At 43.9% G+C, this 24,273-nt stretch overlaps 1 protein-coding gene across 1 annotated transcript in view; it reads right to left on the bottom strand.

Annotated features, from left to right (window-relative positions):
* Nucleotides 1-24,273, bottom strand: part of LOC112107404 (rab GTPase-activating protein 1-like) — a 545,250-nt gene that overhangs the window by 417,901 nt on the left and 103,076 nt on the right. The window contains 1 exon segment of the mRNA XM_026655425.1: nt 5,368-5,434. Coding sequence (XP_026511210.1) covers nt 5,368-5,434 — 67 coding nt within the window.

Below are 24,273 nucleotides of genomic sequence, written 5' to 3'. Positions count from 1 at the left end.
GGGAGAGAGAGAGAAGGGGGCGGCCAGGGCTATAGCAGGGGCGCTGCCACGCGGCCCCTCCCGCTGCGCCGCCTCCTGCCGCGAGGGCTCCGCTCCAGTCGGCGGGGAGGGAAGGAAGAGGACTGCCCTGCAGGGCGCTCTGGTTCTCCGCGCCACCACCCCCTACAGGGCGGCCGGAGCGGAACAACAACAAAAAAAAAGCGGCCGTGCCGCCCTAGGATTGGGCAGAATGCTGCCTCGAACAATCTGCCGCCCCAAGCACCAGCTTGCTCAGCTGGTGCCTGGAGCCGGCCCTGACCTCGATATAACGCCGTCCTCAGGAGACAAAAAAATCTTACCGCCTTATATCAAACTTGCTTTGATCCACTGGAGTGCGCAACCCCGCCCCCCCCGGATCACTGCTTTACCACGTTATATCCGAATTCGTGTTATATTGGGTCACGTTATATCGGGGTAGAGGTGTATTTAATAGTGTCTCAGCACAGGGCAATGGACTGGATGACCTCCTGAGGTCCCTTCCAGCCCTAAACATTTCTGTGATTCTGTGTGTCCACTATTTGCATACTCTGTGTTTGGCTCAAGCTAGTATCATTTAGTCCCTTGCTGTCACCAGTGTGACTTTTTTTTTTAAAAAAACTGAAAAAAACAAATGGTTGTAGCAGGAATCTCATTAAGGAAAAAAACATGCTGCAGCAGGCCAGGAAGAAGAATCCTTTAAAGTGACTGAAGGTTTTGGATGTCAGTGAAGACAACAGGTGGTAGAGATCACTTCAGGGTGCATTACTCTGATCTTCACAGGGAGTAAAATATATCCTCAACAACTGAGCCAAAACTAACCCCCTGAGATGTGCCAACATTCTGAAGTGTCTTTCACTGCACTGATGTGTCTTTTTGACTTGCTGGTATGGGACAACGTAGAATGCTTTGAAGATGTCAAAGCATCACTGGAAATTTTCAACTTGAGTCAATTCTCATTTGAGGAATATTATTTTTCTCATGAAAAAGAAAAGGAATGTTTTCCTCGCTCCTAAAAATTACTTTACCATGAAGTCTTCAGGAATTATCTTTCATGCTGACAACTCACACTTTGGAAAAAGAGGGGTATTTAGTCAGGATCTAGGATTCTTGCTCCTTGACTGCTAGAGGGACATCCTAAAACAATTTAATGCCATCAACATTAATTGCTTGCTATGAAACACACCAGGATCAACTTGTCCTGATCAACCATTTTCTCACCTTACATAGGAAACCAGAGGGACATAAAAGGACTGGAAGTAAATCAAGGTTATTGTACTGATGTGCAACACCTTACCAGTTCAAGTTAAGCACTTCTCGAAGATGTTGAAATTTCAATATTGTTGAACACTAATCAAAACTCAAAAAATTAAAATACTACAGAAACTATTAACTTGTATTTAACTTATAAACAACTTGCTACAGAGTGTACAATAGAAAAAGTTAAAAGTTGAAAAAGGTCAACTAGTAGTTAAGAGCAATGGCCACAATTTTAAGTTGTAATGAAGCAAATGAGGGGCTGAAGGTTTCTAAGCATCTAGAAAAAGTCAGGTCACTTATTTAGATGTCCAAGTATGAATGTAGGTACCTGATTTTAATTACCCATACTTGAAAATTTTGGCTTATATGCCTCGCATAATACTAAAAGGCCAGTTACTTCTAACAATTAAGTGTCAGCTCACCAAGCAAACTCCTCCACTGTTAAAAGCAACTGATGGCTACAGGCTGAGACATCCTAATACAGTGAAACCTGCACAAAAGGACAACCTTCAATGGGCAACGTTTTGTCTTAAGCAACTACTTTAGACAATCTACATATGGTTTCCAGTACCCTTTTCCTCAATGTTTAGTTAAAATCCAAGGGCAAAATTTAGCCCTTCTTATAAATGGGTACAATTCCACTTACTTCAGTGGGACTGGGTCTGCTTATGGCAGGAATGATTTTGGCTGAGAAGCTCAGTGAATATTTTTTAGTGCTCATTTTGGCCATCAATTAAATTAAGATATAACTAGATCTCATGCTGTTGCTTGGACAGCCTAGACAGAGGCCACCAAATAGTTATGTACTTCCAGGATGTTCTGTCCTGAACCAAATCTGATATATTACAAGACAGTGTGACAGACATGGCAATTGCCTACGATTTCTTTGGGAGAGTTTATCATATTAAGTTTATGTATCATTGTGGGCCAGTGATTGTATGGGGGAGGGTAATCATAGCCATTCATGAAATAAGAACAGTGTGGGGTGATCAGGCAAATTCAATCAAGGTGTAACACCTCCAGAGACACACCACCCCCTGGGGAGGCTCACCTACACTAGTTCAAACTGGATATTTTAGAGGCCAATGGACAAAAAAGATTTTTGGATAAATAGCCTAAGTTTAAACTGAGTCAAGACCTTCTTTCTGATCCAGCAAACAGACAGGATCTTCTGTCCAAAGGCACGACCTCAATTTTTAGGGAATGGTTGGAAGGACTGACACCGATCAGAGCTCTTGCGGAGATGGGGGAAAGTGATCTCTGATAAGCTTATGAGCATGTTTGTAGGTTCCTTTTTTCTTTTAAATATATTTTCTTGATAATCTTTTATAAGATAAGAAAAAATGTGCTTGCTTAGAAAAAGCTGCGTGGCAACTTAAACTATGGGCAATTATGCTGTTTATAGCCTCTGATGAGAAAAGCAAAGTGCAGACATGGGCCTGTTTAGTCAGTCTGCCTTGCTGGGGGAACTCTGCAGCCTGGGAAAACCCCAGTCAGGAGGGAGAGAGAGAAGCAGATCTCCACTCAAGATAGGGGTTGGCTGGGGAGCTAGAAGTCTGAGGGTGGGTGCCCTTGCTGGACCACGAAGAGGGAATACAGGTGCAGTTGCCCTGAAATGGGACAGTTAGAATGACTTTAAGGGACAGGTGTCTGTTGACACCATCCAGCCATCGTGTTTTAGGTTTCCGGATGGTCTTTTCCATTCTGCTTTTACTGGGTCAAAAGTCAAAGATGACTCTCACAGGGAAGTTGGTAGGCATTCAAGCAAAATGACCATGCTACCTTAGAAAGCACTGGGCAACCATTTGAGAGAGCAGGACCTGTTTAGTTAGAAGACTGATCTCTTCATTTGACTTGAATTTCAACCATTAGATGTTTTCCAATCATTCAGAGATGTTTTATCTGAATGGTGTCCAATTTCTTTTCCATCTGGACAATGAGGAGCCATGTTTCAGTCCCATAGGTCAGGATATTGACCACTGTATATACTCAGCTCCATCTCTCTACCTATCACAGTGTTTGGTTTTCAAAAGACATTCTTGATTAAGCAGCACCCCATTACTGACGACACTTCTGCAGTGCAGGCTTCAAGTTCTTCTTTGATGCCACCCATGTTATCCACAATGAAGCTGAGGTAGGTGATGGCTCAATGCAGCCATATCAACTAGGTGGTTACCCACTAAGATGCTAGTGCCCACACCACATTCAAAGTCACCAGCTGGAAGAATTTTGGTTTTGCTTCAGTTAATTTTCAGGCCAGCTTTTGCCGTTGAGCTTTCCAGGCTTTAAATGCCACAATAAACTTTTCCACTGATTTGGCAATTAGCAGATGTGACAAAGTGGGAATTTTCTGTAGTATTTTTGTGTGTCCCATGTGTACCTCAGTTTCCCCTCCATGGTGCACTGCTACCCAACTAGGGGAAAAGGATTAAATTTGCTCTCCAGGCAGACTAAGACACAGGTGTGTGTGTTATCTCCCTGTATAAGTGGAATGAAGAGTTCTTAAGGAATTGGTTGAAATCAACCCAGATCAAGAGGGCTGGAGAGACAATGCAAGCTCCAATGACTCATGGATTTCCGGCCTCTCAGCAGAAAAGCTGAGCAAAGACCCCAGCTGAAGAACAAAAGACAAACACTGGTGTTGAGGGGATAGAAGTATTGGTTTCCAGAGGTAGCTAGGAGATTTCTCATTTGGGAACTGACTAACAAAGAGAGAGAGAACACACGCGCGCTAGCGCAAGTTTGATCATGGAGTTTGCTACAGCTTGGCTGGGGCTCTGGGCTGACCAGAATGGACTATGCTTTAACCTTAATTTTTCTATGCTAACCTAAGGACTTCTTATGCTGTGGTCCACTTGACTAAAATGCCACTGTTTTGATGCCACTACAAATACTGGGTGAGGTGCATTAGTTCCTGAAGAGTGTACAAGTCTCTACCAGGAATCTATCTCAGTTGGCTCACTGAACAGAGCTCACAATGTGAAGCCCCAGAGATTCAGTCTCAGGAGGTAGTGAGGCATCTGGGGCCTACCCTGAAGGAAGAGAGAGACCCCTTGGGGTCAGGCACATCGGAGGATTTCCTTCAAGAAATTGTTCTAAAGTTGTGGTCGTAGCCCTGATCCTGTAAATCTGGGACAGTGGTGGGCCTGCGGGGATCGAAGAGTGCTATGCCATTGGCAAAACTGATGTCAGTGAGGTTATCATCATCCAAGTATATCCTAAAATATATTTACTTACTGTTTCTTCAAGTACATATTCTGACGACATTAAGAGTTCTGGAGTGGCAAGATATCCTTGCTGAACATCTGACCTAATTCAGAGGAAGGTAGTTTGCTTCTCATTTACAAGAATGCAGCTTGAAGAGTCATCATAAAAGAGATGGAACACTATACAGAACTTGTCAGAGATTAACATTTGACTTACTGAACATACAATCTGAATACACAATATATGTTGCTTCTAATATAGGTTTCTAGAAATTTGAGGCATATGCACTGGATATACTCTAAGACCAAATAATTTGAAAATAAGAAGGAACAGAGGAGGGATTCTTTAAACAGCAGTGTCAGTCACATATGATAGATTAATGTCATGCTTTAAGTAAGTGACAACAAAACTCTTGAAGATGCAAATTATCAGACCTTTGCTAAATTTAGTAATCAAGTCAGACAAATGTAGAAAGCTCTACTTTATTTGCTAATTTGAGTGACCATTTTCTTTAAGCATAGATTCCCCCCCCCCCCCCATAAAGGGACACTGTCAAGGTTGGCATTTGAATAATTTTTTTTTTCTTATCTTTGTATGTGAAGTCCACTTAATTCTTTTAGATATGCTTTCTTCCCCAGGATAACAATGTTTCATATGTTTTTATTTAATAAAACAAAATTCATGAACAGCTCTACAATAATAAACCAATATATGCATATAATGGAAGAAACATTTTGGTAAAGGACCAAATTTCAGCTTCAAGTTTCAAAGCTGGGATTTTAAAAGACTGAATTACAATGGGCACCCTGACAGTGTCCTTTTTAAAAAAAGAAGCAGAAAACTGCACCCCATAACCCCTAATTTGTTAGACAAGATGATTATTACCATATCAAGTAAATGCATGTCACTGTTCTTCACATTTCGACCTGGGCTTAACAGCATCCCAAAGCATCTGCAAAAGGTTTTTAAAAATTAAAGACATTAGAAAGTCACTGAAAAGTACAGCAATATCTTCTTGAGTGTGCACACAAAACAGATTACCCACTATTTTCCCTTTAAGTAGAATCATTTTTACAGTAAATTACTGCTGGTGCTATGTTATCTCACACATTCAGAAAACGTCACCACATATACTAGACATGGCCAAGAAATGGTCTACTGAAAAGATAAAGGCAAAATCAAGTATTAATTTCTGTTATGAACAGCCAACCTTTCTTGAATAAGTACAAAGCTTAAAGTATACAGTTTAAATGTTAAAACAGTTCAGATACACAGGAAGTATTTGAGACTGAACACGGTATTCAATATTTCACCACATCAAGGAATATATATATATATATATATATATAAAATTTAACCTACTTCTATACAGAAGGACTAAATACTATTTCTAATGTTCCTTTCTATCATTTACAACACAGTATCAGTATTCCTTAAAAATGAAAAGGCTTTTCTGTTCATTCCCTATTTTAGTGTCATGTTCGTTGCTAACCCTACATTTGAATTATAAAGGAGAAAAAACACTGAGGTTGCTTTCTTTTTCTGTACTTCTTTATGGATACATCAAATGAGCTGAAGGATTTTGTTCAAATTTGAGCAATTGATATGGGAAAGGATTAAATTATAAAATATATAAAGCTCTAAAACAGGGGTGGGCAAACTTTTTGGCCCGAGGGCCACATCTGGGTGGGAAAATTGCATGCAGGGCTATGAATGTAGGGCTGGGCCAGGGGGTTGGGGTGCGGGAGGGAGTGCAGGGTGTGGGAGGTGGCGCGGTGTGCAGGAAGGGGCTCAGGGCAGGGGGTTGGGGCGCAGGAGGGGTGCGGGGTGTACGAGGGGGCTCAGGGCAGGGGGTTGGAGTGCAGGAGGAGTGTGGCAGGGGGTTGGGGTGTGGGGTGCAGGAGGTGTTTGGGGTGCGGGCTCCGGCCCGGTGCCACTTACCTGGAGCAGCTCCAGGGGTTACAACGGCGTGCACCGGGGCCAGGGCAGGCTCCCTGCCTGCCCTGGCCCCGTGCTGGCGACGCACCGCTCCTGGAAACGGCTGGCACCATGTCCCTGCAGCCCCTGGGGGAAGAGGGGCAGAGGGCTCCGCGCGCTGCCCTCGCCTGTGGGTACCTCCGCCGAAGCTCCCAGTGGCCACTGTTCCCCCTTCCCAGTCAATGGGAGCTGCGGGGGGCAGTGCCTGCGGGCGAGGGCAGCGCACAGAGCCCTCTACCTCCGCCCTGCCCTACCCCAGGGGCTGCAGTGCCGGCCGCTTCCAAGAGCAGCGCGGGGCCCGCGGCACCACGGGGATGGCAATCCTGCGGGCCAGATCCAAAGCCCTGACGGGCCGAAACCAGCCCGCGGGCCGCAGTTTACCCACTCCTGCTCTATACAGTACACACATACATGCACACCCACCCCGCTGACCATTTGGAAGAAAGTATATTCTTCTTCAATGTTCAGTACTCCAGCCCCTTCAATTAAGGTACAGGAGCTTACAAAACACATTATTTATACTAGCCTGCAGAGGTTCCAACTGAAATCAGGACTCCATTGTGTTAATTGTTTATATACACAATGAAAGACAGCACCTTGTCCTAGCGACCCTGAAATCTAAACAGAGAAGACAAACAAAGGAAGTATTTACCATCCCCATTTTACAGTTGGGAAACTGAGGTACTGGGGGTATGTCTACACTGCACACTAAGCCCAGTCTCTAACTCAGGTTTCAACCCAACCTCCACTTCTGTCCACACACAAATCAATCCGACTCAGGTTAGCAAGCACTCAGGACCCAGGTCCCAAGACCCTGCTATGGAGATGGGTCAAAGTTGAGTCCCACTTTAACTCAGGTCCAAGCCCTGTCACTTTGCAGTGTGGATGCAGGTCAAGCAGCAGACCCAAGTCAGAAGGTCTGCGTAATGCAGTATGGACGTGTTAGCACAGCTGTGAGACCCAGGTCCTGGAACTGTAAACTCAAGTTAACAATGCAACGTGGATTCTCAACTGCAGGCTTGTAAACACCAAGTTCACAAGCCTGGGTGACACAGATTCTGGCTTAGTGTGCAGTGTAGACATACAGTAACTCCTCACTTAACATCCTCCCGCTTAACATTGTTTCAAAGTTACGTCACTGCTCCATTAGGGAACATGCTCGTTTAAAGTTGTGCAATTTCCCTTATAATGTCGTTTGGCTGCCTGCTCTGTGCACTGCTTGTAGGATTCTGTGGAAGAGCAGCGACTTTACAAGGGAGCATTGCACAAGTTCCTCTTCTCCTCCTCCTCCCCCTCCCTCCCAGCACTTCCCCTGCCACCAAACAGTTGTTTGGTGGCGCTTAGGACTTTCCGGGAGGGAGGGAGGGAAAGAGCGGGGAAGCACCATGTCTCCGCTCCTCCCCCTCCCTCCCAGAAAGTCCTAAGTGCCGCCAAACAGCTGTTTGGCGGCAGGGAAGCGCTGGGAGAGAGGGGGAGGAGTGGGGACGCAGCATGCTCCAGGGAGGAGGTTGAGTGGGGGGTGGGAAGAGGCAGGTCTGGAGTGGAGCAGGGACAGGAAGAGGTAGGCCTGGAGCATCCCCCGGCAAAGTCGGCACCTGTTCTTGTGGGAGGAAGCAGACGCTGCTGCTGAGCAAGGTGCTTCCTAGCATCCTTGCCTGCAGCAGGCTGTGCCTGTGTAGGGTAAGCCAGGGGCTCCTCCCAACCACAGTACAGTACTGTACAGTATATAATGCTTTTTGTCTGCCCAAAAAAATATCCTTGGAACCTAACCCCCCGCATTTACATTAAATCTTATGGGAAAATTGGATACATTTAACATCGTTTCACTTAAAGTTGCATTTTTCAGGAACATAACTACATCGTTAAGTGAGGAGTTACTGTACCATGAGAGATTAAGTAACTTGCCCAAGATCAGAAAGGAGTCTACACTGAAATCCAGTCTGGTGCTTGAGCCACAAGGCTATCTTTCTACAAAAGATTTAAAACAAAACAAAACAAACACCTCCTCCTCTAAGATCCCAAAGAAGTCTCCAGCAAAAGCTGGACAAAACAGACTTAATATGCCTCATTTTTTAAAGTAGAACACTTTTTTAAACAAACTTTTCAGGCTTCCTTTATACAGGATAAGGAAACAAAGGCACAAAGCCAGTTTTTTAAAAATCCTTAGTAAGTCACCTGTAGACCTTCCCCTTGGAATTTGCTCCATCACAAATAGAGTGGTTAGCTGTATGCATATTTATAATGGACAAATGTTATGCAATACTACACAGAATATTTTTTAAGAAACTAGATCTCACAATCAAGAAAGTATCTGAGCAGCATTATTAGTAACAGGCTGAATTATAAAAAGCACAGACAATATTTTAGTCTTTTTTTGACAGTTTTCTTTTGCACAATAGTCTAATTTTCTCTAATGGAAGAAAAGTTTGACTGTTTCACAATGAATATTTAGGTTTTACAACAAATAGGGATTATAAGGAATAGACAGTTTAGACATTTAGTATTCATAGGATACCACAAGAGCAGTTTCATAGCTTTCAAATGACTGACAGCTAACTAATTAATATTGTGGTGAGCATGGTGTGTTATGAGTAGAGATGTAATAAACAATGCAATTACATTAGCAGAGTGAATATCATTATATTAAAAACTGTTACAAACACAGATTTTTCCACATAAGTGATTACTACCCTATTAGCCAGGTTTGTTCCTGTTCATTTTATGCATGTGATATTCTTTTTCTGCTTCATTATAGAAATAAGACATGGTAGTAATTTATATACAAAATTATATTTTTCTCTCTTCACATTTTATTATTATAGAGCATAAAAAAGATCAATAGCAGAAACACAGACTTCAAAAGGCAAGAGAGTACATAAAAGCAATAGGGTTACCAGGGAAGAGACCAGTGAAACTGAAAGACAGGCACACAATTCAGAACTGCCGGTTGCCTCTTTAGGCCCCAACCCCACAACTTGTTGCATGTGGGACATCAACTATATCTGCACAAAGCTCCACTGAAGACAATGGGGTTACACGGAAGTGCGCCACTCTGCCTGCATGCAACAAGTAGTAGCACCAGGACCACCCTGAAAATAAACTAGGATCATCTTCAAATTAATACAGATTTCCATTTATACAACAAGCCTTATCCATGGGTAAGCCCAGTGGCTTTAACATAATATGCAGGAGATCAGAATTAAGGTTAAGGTTGAGTCCTTCAATCATGAGCACCCAGATGATGTTCTGCAACTATGATCTAATGATACTGGTCAAGATTCTAACCTCAATTACACTGGTGTGAATCAGACTCTCTCTGCAGAAGTGAGTGGAATTACTCTACATTTGTAACTGAGGTCAAGTCAAGCCCACTGCCTCTAGAAATGAAAGAGTATTTCAATCTCTATACAAATTCTCTGGTTAGCCTCTCTGCTAAGAGTGTTAAAATATTTGATGTGAATACCAACACAGAGAAAATCAACAACTCATTTCACCAAACAATAACCAGGCACTCTCCTCCAGAGCAAGACTGAAGCCAGTGGCCCCAAATATGACAAACTATATCACATTAACAAGATCTTGTAGCATCCAATTCCTTCTTACCATCCAAATTCTAGAATTTAAATTTCTCCAAGTCTATCAACATCTTTTGTACAGTGTAGACACCAAAACTGGACATAGCATTCCAGTAAAGTTCTCATTGAGGCCATATACAGGGGTATTAACACTTCCCCATGTCTAAACCCAAGGATCACATTTGCTCTTCTAGCCAGAGAATTGCACTGCAAACTCATTTTCAGTTGGTTATCCACCATGATAGTCAGGCCCCTTTCTGAATCACTGCTTTCCAAAAATATAATCCCCTGTCCTAAAAATGTGACCCATATTCTAGATACCTAGATGCACAACCTTGTATTTAGCTGTATTAAAATGCATGTTGTTCATGTGAGCCCAGTTTAATATAACAAAATAATATAACATATACACCTCTACCTCGATATAACGCTGTCCTCGGGAGCCAAAAAATCTTACCACATTATAGGTGAAACCATGTTATATCGAACTTGCTTTGATCCACCAGAGTGCGCAGCCCCACCCCACCCCAGAGCACTGCTTGACTGCATTATATCCAAATTCATATATATCGGGTTGTGTTATATCGGGGTAGAGGTGTGTGTGTATATATATATATATATATATATATACACACACACACACATATATATGAATGAACTGGAAGGGACCCTGAAAGGTCATCAAGTCCAGCCCCCTGCCTTCACTAGCAGGACCAAGTATTGATTTTGCCCCAGATCCCTAAGTGGCCCCCTCAAGGACTGAACTCACAACTCTGGGTTTAGCAGGCCAATGCTCAAACCACCGAGCTATCCCTCCCCACCCCTGCAGATTGCTCTACAGAACTAACCTATCTTTATTATATGCCAATGTGTCTCGTCTGCAATTTTTACCAGCAATAATATATTTTCTTCTAGACCATTAATGAAGATAATAACTACCACGGGGCCAAGAACAGATCCCTCTGAGACCCCACCAGAAACTCCCCTTTTGTATTATAAGTCCCCATTTACAATTATTTTGAGATCAGTTAGCCAGTTTTTAAATCTATTTAATGTGTACTGCACTGATTTTGTACAGTTATTTTTAATCAGCTTATGCAGTAGTAAGTCACACGACTTACAGAAGTCTAAGTATATTATATCAACGCAATACCTTTGTCAATCAAACTGGTAATCACAAGACACAATACTTAGGAAGTCTATTAGAATTACTTCAAGTAAGGGGTAATACTTGGTGTTAGAAAATCTATAATTTTTTAGGAACTCCAAGGAATTTTTACTAGTGGCAGCATGAGACCTCCAGCATATGTCCACAGATTGAAATCTCCCACAATAGTGCAATTTTTCTTTCTACATATTATAAATAGATGCTTAAAGGAGCTCTTTATCCTGTTCTCTAGCCTGATCTGGTGGTCCATAACAGATTCCCATCAGTACCCCAGCTTGTAATCTGTCAGTTAGAACATTGATTCATAAGCATTCCAGGTACTGCGCTTCTGAATTGTCAATTACTCTAAAGCAAGTGAATCTTTTTATAACATAGGTTTCTTACGGCACTTACTGAAAGTAGTTAACAAGATACTCTTATCAAATCATCATTTAAGATTACCCAAGATCAAATGTTTTACAAATCTTGAAGTTTGCATGAAACTACAAAAAAATTAAACAAATGCTTTGATGCCCCATAGCCTCCAGCTACAAAGAAATTAGAAATTAATTCTATAGCCTCTCTATCAAAACTTGGGAAACCATCTGAATGACATTAAAAAGATGTGTGAACCTTTATAGGCAGAGCTTAAATTAATGTTTTTGAAGTACAGAATATGCATTTTCACTGTTTCAATAAAAAAGAAATCAGCTAGAGGCAATTTCATTTTTGTAAAAACTAAATAATTAGGCACTAATGCAACAACTATTCTTAAATTGTCACTGGTTGCTAGGAGCTGCAAGGACTCTGAGGATCACACATGAGCCAGTCATTAATTAACCCAAAATCACTTTCATCCACTACCCCCAAGAGGAAACTATTAACACATGCAGGCTTACAGAACCCAAACTGAGCTTCATTAAATTGGAATACAGGAAGACAAAAATACACACGATCATCTTGGTGTAAAGAGACTTGGCTCTTTGCTGATCAGGATAGTCTGCTATAGGAGAATTTGCAGTATGAATTTCCACAATATATTATCCGCATGTACCCTCACCAGGGAGTTTAAATTCTGATCTTTGCAAAAAGCTGAGTTTCCATCTCAGAAAGACAAGATGAGCACTAATTACTTCCTTTCCAAAACATACCGCTGAAATTCAGTAAAGTGAAGAACTCTCCAGCTAGGGTCAGCTATGTATCTGCAAGGCCTCATACACAACACAAGGAGCACAATTCCTGTCGAACAAAACCTGTGTGTTGTACTCCAGACTCCAACTCTAGAGCTGAAATTCTCCATAGCTTGCTTCAAATCAAAAAGAGTATTTTTGTGAAGTCTGAGCAAAATCTGTTTAACCATTTTTGAGTTATGTGGTTATAAACAAAATCTTGTTTAAATACTAAAATTAGCTTTACTATTTCATGATTTGGTATTTTTACACACATATATGTATATTTAATTCAAAAACTAAGTTCTTTAGGGTTGCAAATTCAAACACTCAAAAGGTAGGGAATGCCAGACTTACAGTTGCCCATAAAACCTTAATTCTACCCTCTTGTATCCCTCCTCCACCCAGTCTGCATAATAAATAAGGCAGGGGTCGTTTGGAAAAATTAGTGATTATGTAATAACAGACTATCATAATGCCCCCACTCCCACAGCAAAGAAAGGGTTGTATAATCTCCATTCATCTATTTGAAGGCTATATTTGACATACCACTTATAGATCATTACTGGGTACAGAAATGAAGTTGTATGATGACAGCAAGAGTGGATTTACAGGTGAAATTATTCTATATCCTGTTTTCAATCCTATTTTTAGTTGTTGTTTTTTTTTTAAATCTCCCAAAGAGTAGGAATGGAGTTTCAGGATACAGAAAATCACACAATCGCATTTAAAGGTAATATTTTTTATTATATTTTAACTGTCTAAAGAGTTTAATTTTCATTTTATGACAAATCTGGAAGACAGTGAAAAATACATGTCTTTTTCGAGTTTTTTTTTATTATTATTATTATTTTGTGGTGAGAATCTCTTGATCATTTCAAGGTACTTTCTCCTACTAATCACTGATTAGAATATAGTACTTTCCTCAACTTTTTCACTGTATATGAGACTTGAAAGTGTATTTGAATTCTTTTGGTAAGACTGCCACCTGGTGGATTTTTTTATTTTAATATTTTTAATGCTACTATTCAGAAGAAACTTCCCAATTATACCATAACAACCACCCCCATCACCACTGTAGTTAAGGGCAATTAGTACTCTCTATTATGAAAGAACAGTTACTTACCTTACAGTAACTGGTTCTTTCAGATGTCTTATCCACATTAATTCCACTCTTGGTGCATATATGCTCCACGAACATGAAACTGGAATCTTTTGGCCAACAGTCCATTCCTGTGCCCTAGATGGTCTCACCCTGCCCCCCATCCTCCATTCCAAGGATATCAAGGGCATAGCAGGTCCAAGCACCCTTCTGTTCCCTCACCAGTGCAGAATCCCAAAGGAGTAGGACTGCATAGTAGCAGAGAAGGAGAGTGGGTCATGGAGTCCATGCGGACAACATATCTTGAAAACTGACTGTCCGTGTGGATTTCATTCTTGTTTACTAACAAGCAGTTATTTGTGTGCTAGGAGGTAGATAGTAGCTATTCTATTTAAACAGTGACAGACCTACCAAAAATGTGCATCTAATCAGGACGCTTCTACCAAAGTACAGTGTATTGGACATTCTTCTAACAGGCAGCAGAGGCTCTAAAGCCTGAGCTCTAGGTGGCTGTAACTTGGTTTGCTCCCAATATGTTCTTATACACCTGGAGACCCATTTTTATAATCTCTGTGAGGATTAAGATCAGGCAATATCCTATCAGCAAAGGCTACCAGCAGTTTAGGTGTGTTTATGAATGATTCTGACCTGTTAAGGTAAAATGGCAATCCCCTGGGGTTAAGTAATGCTTGGGGAAGAAAACTGGGAGATGAATTAATTAGTTCATAGGCAACTGTTTGGCCCATGCTGAGGCCATCGTGATCATCAATCCAGCATCTTGCCTCAGCTTCCTCTAGACCCTCTGTATCATGGAGATGGTTGGTAGAAGGTATACATGGGTACCAGTGTCCAGGGGACAAGAAAGCCATCTGACAGAGAGCAAACGATCTAATTATGGGTATCCTCATTTGCAGAAGATGCTCTGAAACATTATGTCCTTGACTGACCACCTATGCTTGTCCGAGAACTGTCTACTGAAGTAATCTGCTAGCAAGTTCTCAATCCTTGGAAGATGTGGGGACCAGGCACGATAGTGATCAACATACAAAATCAAGAGCCAAACGGCTTCCTAACAGAGTGGAGAGGACCTGAATCCTCCATGTCTACTGACATAATCCATAGGCAGGATGTTGTCTGTCAGCATCTGAACTGTGAATCCCTGGAGTAAAGGTAGAAACGCCATGCATGCCAGGCAGATGACTTCGAGTTCCAGGATGTTTACATGCAGACAAGCTTCTTGAGGGGACCATAAGGCTTGAGTTTTAAGGTGATCTAGATGACTACCCATCCCTGAGTGAAGGTATCAGTCACCAGTCTCTCTCTAAGTAAAGGTGAAGAAAAGTGTATTCTGTTGAATATACATTGGTGGGAAGACCTTCAGAATGAGGAGAGAACTTTTTATGGGACTGAGAATATCATGTCCACGTGGTGTCTGTTGGGTAGATACACTGACGTCAACTGCTCTTGTAAAGAGTGTAGAAGTCTGGCAAGATTAGGGTTGCCAACTTTCTAATCACACAAAACCGAGCACCCTACCCTGCCCCTTCCCCAAGGCCCCACCTCTTCCCCGCTCACTACATTCCCCCTCCTCAGAGGAGGAGGAGGGTGGTGGTGGTCGGGGACTCCCTCCTCAGGGGGACTGAGTCATCTATCTGCCGCCCTGACCGGGAAAACCGAGAGGTCTGCTGCTTGCCAGGAGCTAGAATACATGTGACGGAGAGACTGCCGAGACTCATCAAGCCCTTGGATCGCTACCCCTTCCTGCTTCTCCACGTGGGAACCAATGATACTGCCAGGAATGATCTTGAGTGGATCACTGCAGACTACGTGGCTCTGGGAAGAAGGATAAAGGAGTTTGAGGCTCAAGTGGTGTTCTCATCCATCCTCCCTGTGCAAGGAAAAGGCCTGGGTAGAGACCGTTGAATCGTGGAAGTCAACGAATGGCTACGCAGGTGGTGTCGGAGAGAAGGCTTTGGATTCTTCGACCATGGGATGGTGTTCCAAGAAGGAGGAGTGCTAGGCAGAGATGGGCTCCACCTAACGAAGAGAGGGAAGAGCATCTTCGCAAGCAGGCTGGCTAACCTAGTAAGGAGGGCTTTAAACTAGGTTCACCGGGGGAAGGAGACCAAAGCCCTGAGGTAAGTGGGGAAATGGGATCCTGGGAGGAAGCAAGAGCAGGAGAGCACAAGAGGGGAGGACTCCTGTCTCATACTGAGAAAGAGGGATGATCGATGAGTTATCTTAAGTGCCTATACACAAATGCAAGAAGCCTGGGAAACAACCGGGGAGAACTGGAAGTCCTGGCACAGTCAGGGAACTATGATGTCATTGGAATAACAGAGACTTGGTGGGATAACTCACATGACTGGAGTACTGTCATGGATGGATATAAACTGTTCAGGAAGGACAGGCAGGGCAGAAAAGGTGGGGGAGTTGCATTGTATGTAAGAGAGGAGTATGACTGCTCAGAGCTCCGCTATGAAACTGCAGAAAAACCTGCGAGTCTCTGGATAAAGTTGAGAAGTGTGAGCAACAAGGGTGATGTCGTGATCGGAGTCTGCTATAGACCACCAGACCAGGGGGATGAGGTGGACGAGGCGTTCTTCCAGCAACTAACAGAAGTTGCTAGATCGCAGGCCCTGGTTCTCATGGGAGACTTTAATCACCCTGATATCTGCTGGGAGAGCAATACAGCGGTGCACAGAAAATCCAGGAAGTTTTTGGAAAGTGTAGGGGACAATTTCCTGGTGCAAGTGCTGGAGGAACCAACTAGGGGCAGAGCTTTTCTTGACCTGCTGCTCACAAACAGGGAAGAATTAGTAGGGGAAGCAAAAGTGGATGGGAACCTGGGAGGCAGTGACCATGAGATGGTCAAGTTCAGGATCCTGACACAAAGAAGAAAGGAGAGCAGCAGAATACGGACCCTGGACTTCAGAAAAGCAGACTTTGACTCCCTCAGGGAACAGATGGGCAGGATCCCCTGGGAGAATAACATGAAGGGCAAAGGGGTCCAGGAGAGCTGGCTGTATTTTAAAGAATCCTTATTGTGGTTGCAGGAACAAACCATCCCGACGTGTAGAAAGAATAGTAAATATGGCAGGCGACCAGCTTGGCTTAACAGTGAAATCCTTGCTGATCTTAAACGCAAAAAAGAAGCTTACAAGAAGTGGAAGATTGGACAAATGACCAGGGAGGAGTATAAAAATATCGCTCAGGCATGCAAGAGTGAAATCAGGAAGGCCAATTCGCACTTGGAGTTGCAGCTAGCAAGAGATGTTAAGAGTAACAAGAAGGGTTTCTTCAGGTATGTTAGCAACAAGAAGAAAGTCAAGGAAAGTGTGGGCCCCTTACTGAATGAGGAAGGCAACCTAGTGACAGAGGATGTGGAAAAAGCTAATGTACTCAATGCTTTTTTTGCCTCTGTCTTCACAAACAAGGTCAGCTCCCAGACTGCTGGACTGGGCAGCACAGTATGGGGAGGAGGTGACCAGCCCGCCGTGGAGAAAGAAGTGGTTCAGGACTATTTAGAAAAACTGGATGAGCACAAATCCATGGGGCCGGATGCGCTGCATCCGAGGGTGCTAAAGGAGTTGGCGGATGTGATTGCGGAGCCATTGGCCATCATCTTTGAAAACTCATGGCAATCGGGGGAGGTCCCGGATGACTGGAAAAAAGATAATGTAGTGCCCATCTTTAAAAAAGGGAAGGAGGAGGATCCGGGGAACTACAGGCCAGTCAGCCTCACCTGAGTCCCTGGAAAAATCATGGAGCAGGTCCTCAAGGAATCAATTATGAAACACTTAGAGAAGAGGAAAGTGATCAGGAACAGTCAGCATGGATTCACCAAGGGCAAGTCATGCCTGACTAACCTAATTGCCTTCTATGAGGCGATAACTGGCTCTGTGGATGAGGGGAAAGCAGTGGATGTGTTATTCCTTGACTTTAGCAAAGCTTTTGATACGGTCTCCCACAGTATTCTTGCCGCCAAGTTAAAGAAGTATGGGCTGGATGAATGGACTGTAAGGTGGATAGAAAGCTGGCTAGATCGTCGGGCTCAACGGGTAGTGATCAATGGCTCCATGTCTAGTTGGCAGCCGGTTTCAAGCGGAGTGCCCCAAGGGTCGGTCCTGGGGCCGGTTTTGTTTAATAGCTTTATTAATGATCTGTAGGATGGTGTGGACTGCAATCTCAGCAAGTTTGCAGATGACACTAAACTGGGAGGCGTGGTAGATACGCTGGAGGGTAGGGATCAGATACAGAGGGACCTAGACAAATTAGAGGATTGGGCCAAAAGAAACCTGATGAGGTTCAACAAGGACAAGTGCAGAGTCCTGCACTTAGGATGGAAGAATCCTATGCACTGCTACAGACTAGGGACCGAATGGCTAGGTAGCAGTTCTGCAGAAAAGGACCTAGGGGTCACAGTGGACGAGAAGCTGGATATGAGTCAACAGTGTGCTCTTGTTGCCAAGAAGGCTAATGGCATTTTGGGCTGTATAAGTAGGGGCATTGCCAGCAGATTGAGGGACGTGATCGTTCCCCTTTATGCGACATTGGTGAGGCCTGATCTGGAGTACTGTGTCCAGTTTTGGGCCCCACACTACAAGAAGGATGTGGAAAAATTGGAAAGAGTCCAGCGGAGGGCAACAAAAATGATTAGGGGTCTGGAGCACATGACTTATGAGGAGAGGCTGAGGGAACTGGGATTGTTTAGTCTCCAAAGAGAAGAATGAGGGGGGATTTTATAGCTGCTTTCAACTACCTGAGGGGGGGTTCCAAAGAGGATGGAGCTCAGCTGTTCTCAGTGGTGGCAGATGACAGAACAAGGAGCAATGGTCTCAAGTTGCAGTGGGGGAGGTCTAGGTTGGATATTAGGAAACACTATTTCACTAGGAGGGTGGTGAAGTACTGGAATGCTTTACCTAGGGAGGTGGTGGAATCTCCTTCCTTGGAGATTTTTAAGGCCCGGCTTGACAAAGCCCTGGCTGGGATGATTTAGTTGGGAATTGGTCCTGCTTTGAGCAGGGGGTTGGACTAGATGACCTCCTGAGGTCCCTTCCAACCCTGATATTCTAGGATTCCCTCATTGGCTCACTCTCCCCCACCGTCACTAACTTTCACTGGGCTGGGGCAGGGGGTTGGGGTGTGGGAGGGGATGAGGGCTCTGGCTGGGGATGTGGGTTCCAGGGTGGGGCCAGAAATGAGGGGTTCAGGGTGTGGGAGGGGGCTCTGGGCTGGGGCAGGAGGTTGGGGTGCAGGAGGGGGTGAGGGCTCCAGCTGGGAGTGTGGGCTCTGGGCTGGGGCTGGAGAGAGGGGTTTGGGGTATAGGAAGGGGCTCCAGGCTGCGTGTTGGGGCAGGGGATTGGGGTGCAGGAGGGGGATCTAGGCTGGGGGGTGAGGCCGAGGGATTCGGAGTGTGGGAGGGGGCTGCGGATTGAGGTGCAGGAGAGGGCTCTGGCTTTAGGAGGGCTCAGGGCTGGGGCAGGGGGTTGGGGCACGGGTTTACCTCAGGCAGCTCCCGGTCAGTGGTGCAGCAGGGCTAAGGCAGGCTCCTTGCCTGTCCTGGCACTGTGCTATGCCCTGGAAGCGACCAGCAGCAGGTCCAGCTCCTGGGGAGGGGAAGGGAGGCAGGAGGCTCCACGTGCTGCTCTTGCCCACAGGCACCATCCCTCCAGCTTCCATTGGCTGGGGTGCTGACCGGAGCTGCCAGGGTCCCTTTTCAACCGGGTGTTCCGGTCAAAAACCGGACACCTGGCAACCCTAGGCAAGATGCATCACATAGGTCCATGAGACCATGTGTCCCAGAAGTCTGAGGCATGCTCTCACTGATGTTTTTGGGTGCTTGAAGTTAGTTGATGAGGTCCACCTTCGTTTATAAACTTGTGTAAGGTAAGCTTTAGCTGACTTGGAACTTAACACAGCTCCTACAAACTGCTTTGAGTAGGTGAAAGTGTAGCTTTTTCTCTGCTGACTTTGAGGCCCAGTATGATAACCTAAATCAAGTTGGTGTTGGGTTGATCTTCTTCAGATCAGTCAGTCATCGAGCTATGGTTAGAACTGGATTACCTGTTTGCTTAGATGAGATGCCAGGACTGCCAAGCATTCTGAATGCCCTCAGTCCTGTGGAAAGAGCAAAGGGCAGGACAGTGGTGAGAGTGTACCAATCATGACATGTTCCTAATAGGAACTGGAGGAATTTCATGAGGGCCAGATGCATTAACATGTGAAAACGGGCATCTTGAAAGTTGAGAGATGTGAGCCAGTCTTGAGAATCTAACAAGAGAATTATGGAGGCCAGAATCACCATCCTGAACCTGAAATGCCAGATGAACCTGTTGAGATGCTGCAAGTCCAGATATGGGATGCCACACTACTTTCTTCTTTGGAATGAGAAAGTAATGGGAATAAAATGCCCTGCCTCTGCACTGTTGCAAGCAGTAGATGGAGTCCAACTCTTGTTTCAACAGTGACACGGGAAAGGGTGCCCCTGAAGGAGGGTGAGAGATAGAAAAGGATTGGAACTGAAAGCAGTACCTTTTGCTGACAGTATTTAGGACCCACTGGTCTGAGGTGATCCCATTCCAGGCTTCCAAAAAAGAGATGGTTGCCAAAGGGGGAAGGAGGAGATTTGTAGGAGGTTCTGATAGACTCTCAATGGTGTTGTCAAATTTGTTGGTGGGAGGAAGACATCAACTGTGCCACAGTTGAGAAAGAGCTCTCGTCCTTCTGTCACTCTCCTATCTGATGCTGCAATAACTGACCTGGCTGGAAAGATCTATGCTGTCTTTTGAGAGAAGGGCGATCTAGACCTGGAAAGGGAGACAATCAGATAATGGTTTTCAGGGATAGGCTAGCCTGTAGGCAATGGTTGATAAGTATATGGATCCTGAACTAGAGGACAAGAGGATACCAGGGGGCCTGTTCTCTGAGTTGCACATCTTTTCCTACTGAGAGAGCAGTCCCTGGAGTCCATCCCGGAATTCCAGTGTGATCCCCATAGAGAGGAGGAGGTAGAGTGGGAAATGAGCCCATAATGTACACCACTGGGGAGGATGAAAAGAAATAAGCCTCCTACAAAGGTGGGGTTGCCTTTTCAGTAGTTACAGGGATGCTCTTACATCCCCTCATTTCAAGTAGGGGACTGGAGCAGTGCCATCAATACTTTGCTTGTCTGCAATATTAAGGTCTCAGTGACAAGTGGTCTAGCCAGCACCAGCACCAATCTATCCAGTGAAGGTGATCTTGAATCAGGCCCACAGCTAAATCATTTGGGGTCCATATATGCTCTAGAGACAGCACCAATGCCCCAAGTACTAAGGTGACTGTGCCACAGCAAGGTCAGTCCACGGGTTTCATGGTGTAGACAATGAGGGTAATATTTGCTTAGGCTAACTCAAAATGTGTTGAAATGCGAGTAGGGAGCAGGAGTCACACTAGCTAAAGTTAAATTGTTAGCATGAGCGAATAGTGATATTAATAGAAGTGACAAGGCATAACACTGGGTCATAAAGTAAATATGTTTTTGTTTTAATTGGGTTTAGCAAGTGTTGTAGGGGAATTTTTGGATGTTTTGGAACTTTGGTAGCCACAGAATTTGAAATGATGCAAATAGTAATTGGAATGATGTTTGATATTAATAGCCAATAAAGAAGAAGAAGATATTTGAGTTTTCGGGTATGGAAGATTTAATGCGGCAGCAGAAACAGATATAATACAAGGTAGGCTTAATGCTAAGGGGTGTTGTTATAATTTATTATAAAAGGGTATTATGCTAATTTTAGATTAGCATGCTCATCCACCATCAAGGTGCCGTTAAAAAAAAAGACTATACACCAGTGCTTCTCATCCAGGGACTGATCACCCCAGAATGCACCATTTGTTCTTGGAATGTGAATATAAATGCAGCGTATAGTTATATTGTAATTCCTGTTTGTTTTAAGTAATTTTTTTAATTAATGTCTTTAATTCGATCACTCATTCTGTCAGTCACAGTCCTCCACTAAATTAAATTATCTATGACCACCCTGGAGGCTCAACCCTTAAAGAGTTCAGTATGGTTTTATTCCTTATGTTTAAGCTCTTAATTGGAAACACATCAAACAAGGTTACAGTTGGCACCAGGAGACATGTGTCAGGCTGCCCTTTGATTGGTGAGCCAGAGACAAATCAGACACTGGTGCCTAGCAAGTTGAGACATAAGAATCAGCAGGTGAGGGTCACTTAGGCCTGGTCTACACTGTGTGTGTGGGGGGGGGGGGGGGGAGAATCAGTCTAAGTTATGCAACTTCAGCTACATGAATAACATAGCTGAAGTTGACATACTTAGATCAACTTACCGTGGTGTCTTCATCGCGGTGAGTTGACTGCTGCCGCTCCCCCATCGACTCTGCCTGCACCTCTCGCCGAGCTGGAGTACAGGAGTCGACGGGAGAGCGCTCGGGGATCGATTTATCGCATCTAGACTAGACACGATAAATCGATCCCCGCTGGATCGATAGCTGCCCACCGATCCAGCCGGTAGTGAAAAACATACCCTTACACCTTAGCTCACATCTGGAGCGGTGCGCCTTCCTACCCTTCTCTGACGTCATAGACAGCAAAATGGGGGCAGAGAACTGGGGCCTCTTGGTCAATGTAACACAGGAGCTCAGGTGGAATCTCAACTCACTGTGGCACTCATGAGGAGGAACTGACAGGAGGACTAAGGTCGAGCTACATCCTTCCTTTTAGCGTCCACAGTTGCTTGTACATAGCACTCCAGGAGGAGCAATTTTAGGTGGGCCTCTAGCTTTTGGAGTCCATTTAGAGAAGGAGAAATATATTGAAATATCACTTAGGAGTATGTCCCTCTCCTATACAAAAGAGGACCGGGTACATATACACTCCAAAATAAATAAATAAATAAATAAATAAAAACCCTGCAGCAGCGAGTCTCGAAGCCTGAGTCTAACTGACACTTCAGGGCTAAAAATAGCAGTGTAGACGTTCCCACTTAGGCTGGAGCTCAGGCTCTGAAACCCAGCAAGAAGAAAAGGTCTGAGAGCCTGTGGGAACATCTACACTGCTACTTTTAACCATGTAGCACAAGCCTGAGTCAGTTGACAGAGGCACTGAGACTTGCTGCTGTGCGGGGGAGAGGGAGATTTTGATTTGTTTTTTGCAGCACACATGCACCTATTGAAGCTTCACACAAAGAGGACAGGTTTTGAACTTCAGGGATTTTGCTTTTGTCATATTGTCAGAGACCCTGTATACTGTGGTCCTCCCTATAAACTGAATGTCTGACTAAAAGGTTGGTGCTTATGACAACTGATAAAAAGACTAACACTAGTTACTAATTAGCAAATACTAGTACCTACTTACACTAGTGCACAGGGAAGCAAGCAGACAGTGTAAGGATTCTGTCTCGTTGCCACAGGTGGTAAGATGGAATGGAAGGACTGTTGGACCACTCCACTCTTTACACCTTCAGGCAAATGAGGAGGAGTGCAAGAAAATGTAGCATGCAGGCACACCGCCACCAGACATTGGTGGCCAAAAGAGTCCAATCTCGCACACCAAAAGTGGACCAATCACACAAAAACCATCGGTTTCCAAGGAAGAGTCTTAGCCCCTAAGAGCACTATCAGATATTCGTATACAATACTTAGGCTTGCTTCTACATATCACTAATTATTAGGGCTGTCAATTAATCACAGTTAACTCACACGATTAACTAAAAAAAATTGTGAGTAATCACAGTTTTAATCGCACTGTTAAACAATAGAATACCAGTTGACATTTATTAAATATTTTGGATGTTTTTCTACATTTTCATATATATTGTATTCTGTGTTGCAATTGAAATCAAAGTGTATATTATTTTTGAAGACAAGTATTTGCACTGTAAAAATGATAAAAAAGAAATGGTATTTTTCATTTCACCTCATACAAGTACTGTAGTGCAATCTCTTTGTCCTGAAAGTGCAATTTACAAATGTAGATTTTTTTTTTTTTTTACATAACTGCACTCAAAAACAGAATATAAAACTTCAGAGCCTACAGTCATCATTCCAAAGGACATGCTTCCATGCTGATGACACTCATTAAAAAAAATAATGCGTTAATTAAATTTGTGACCGAACTTCTTGGGGGAGAACAGTATGTCCCCTACTATGTTTTACCCGCATTCTGCGATATATTTCATATTATAGCAGTCTCGCATGATCACCCAGCACATGTCTTCATTTTAAGAACACTTTCACTACAGATTTCACAAAATGCAAAGAAGGTACCAATGTGAGATTTCTAAAGATAGCTACAGCACTCGACCCAAGGTTTAAGAATCTGAAGTGCCTTCCAAAATCTGAGAGGGACGTGGTGTGGAGCATGCCTTCAGAAGTCTTAAAAGAGCAACACTGATGCGGAACCCAAACCACCAAAAAAGAAAATCAACTTTCTGCTGGTGGCATCTGTGATAAATGAAGGGGGAAGTGGGGGGTGTAGCTCTCTTTTATGGATACCCAGCCAGCCAGCCAGCAATGAAATCCCTCTTAGTAGCTGTTCCCTACTTGCTCTACCTGTAAAGGGTTAAAAAGTCTCACTGCTATGCATAGGTAAAAGGAAGTGAGTGGGCACCTGGCCAAAAGAGCCAATGCGAAGGCTAGAACTTTTTAAAATTGAAACAAGACTCCAGTTTTGTCGGTCTGTTGTTGCTTTTCAGGGGAGAGGCAGACAGGGCAGAGCTATGCTGTAAAATGCTTGGGCGAGGTATGAAAAATCATCAGTATCATACCTAGAAACTACTCATTTAAAGACCCAGATATGCAAGTAGATCAGGAA

Source organism: Terrapene carolina, unplaced genomic scaffold (genome assembly GCF_002925995.2).
Source record: "Terrapene carolina triunguis isolate 2854851 unplaced genomic scaffold, T_m_triunguis-2.0 Scaffold210, whole genome shotgun sequence".
Lineage (NCBI taxonomy): Eukaryota > Metazoa > Chordata > Testudines > Emydidae > Terrapene > Terrapene triunguis.
This window is presented reverse-complemented; position numbering and strand designations above follow the sequence as displayed.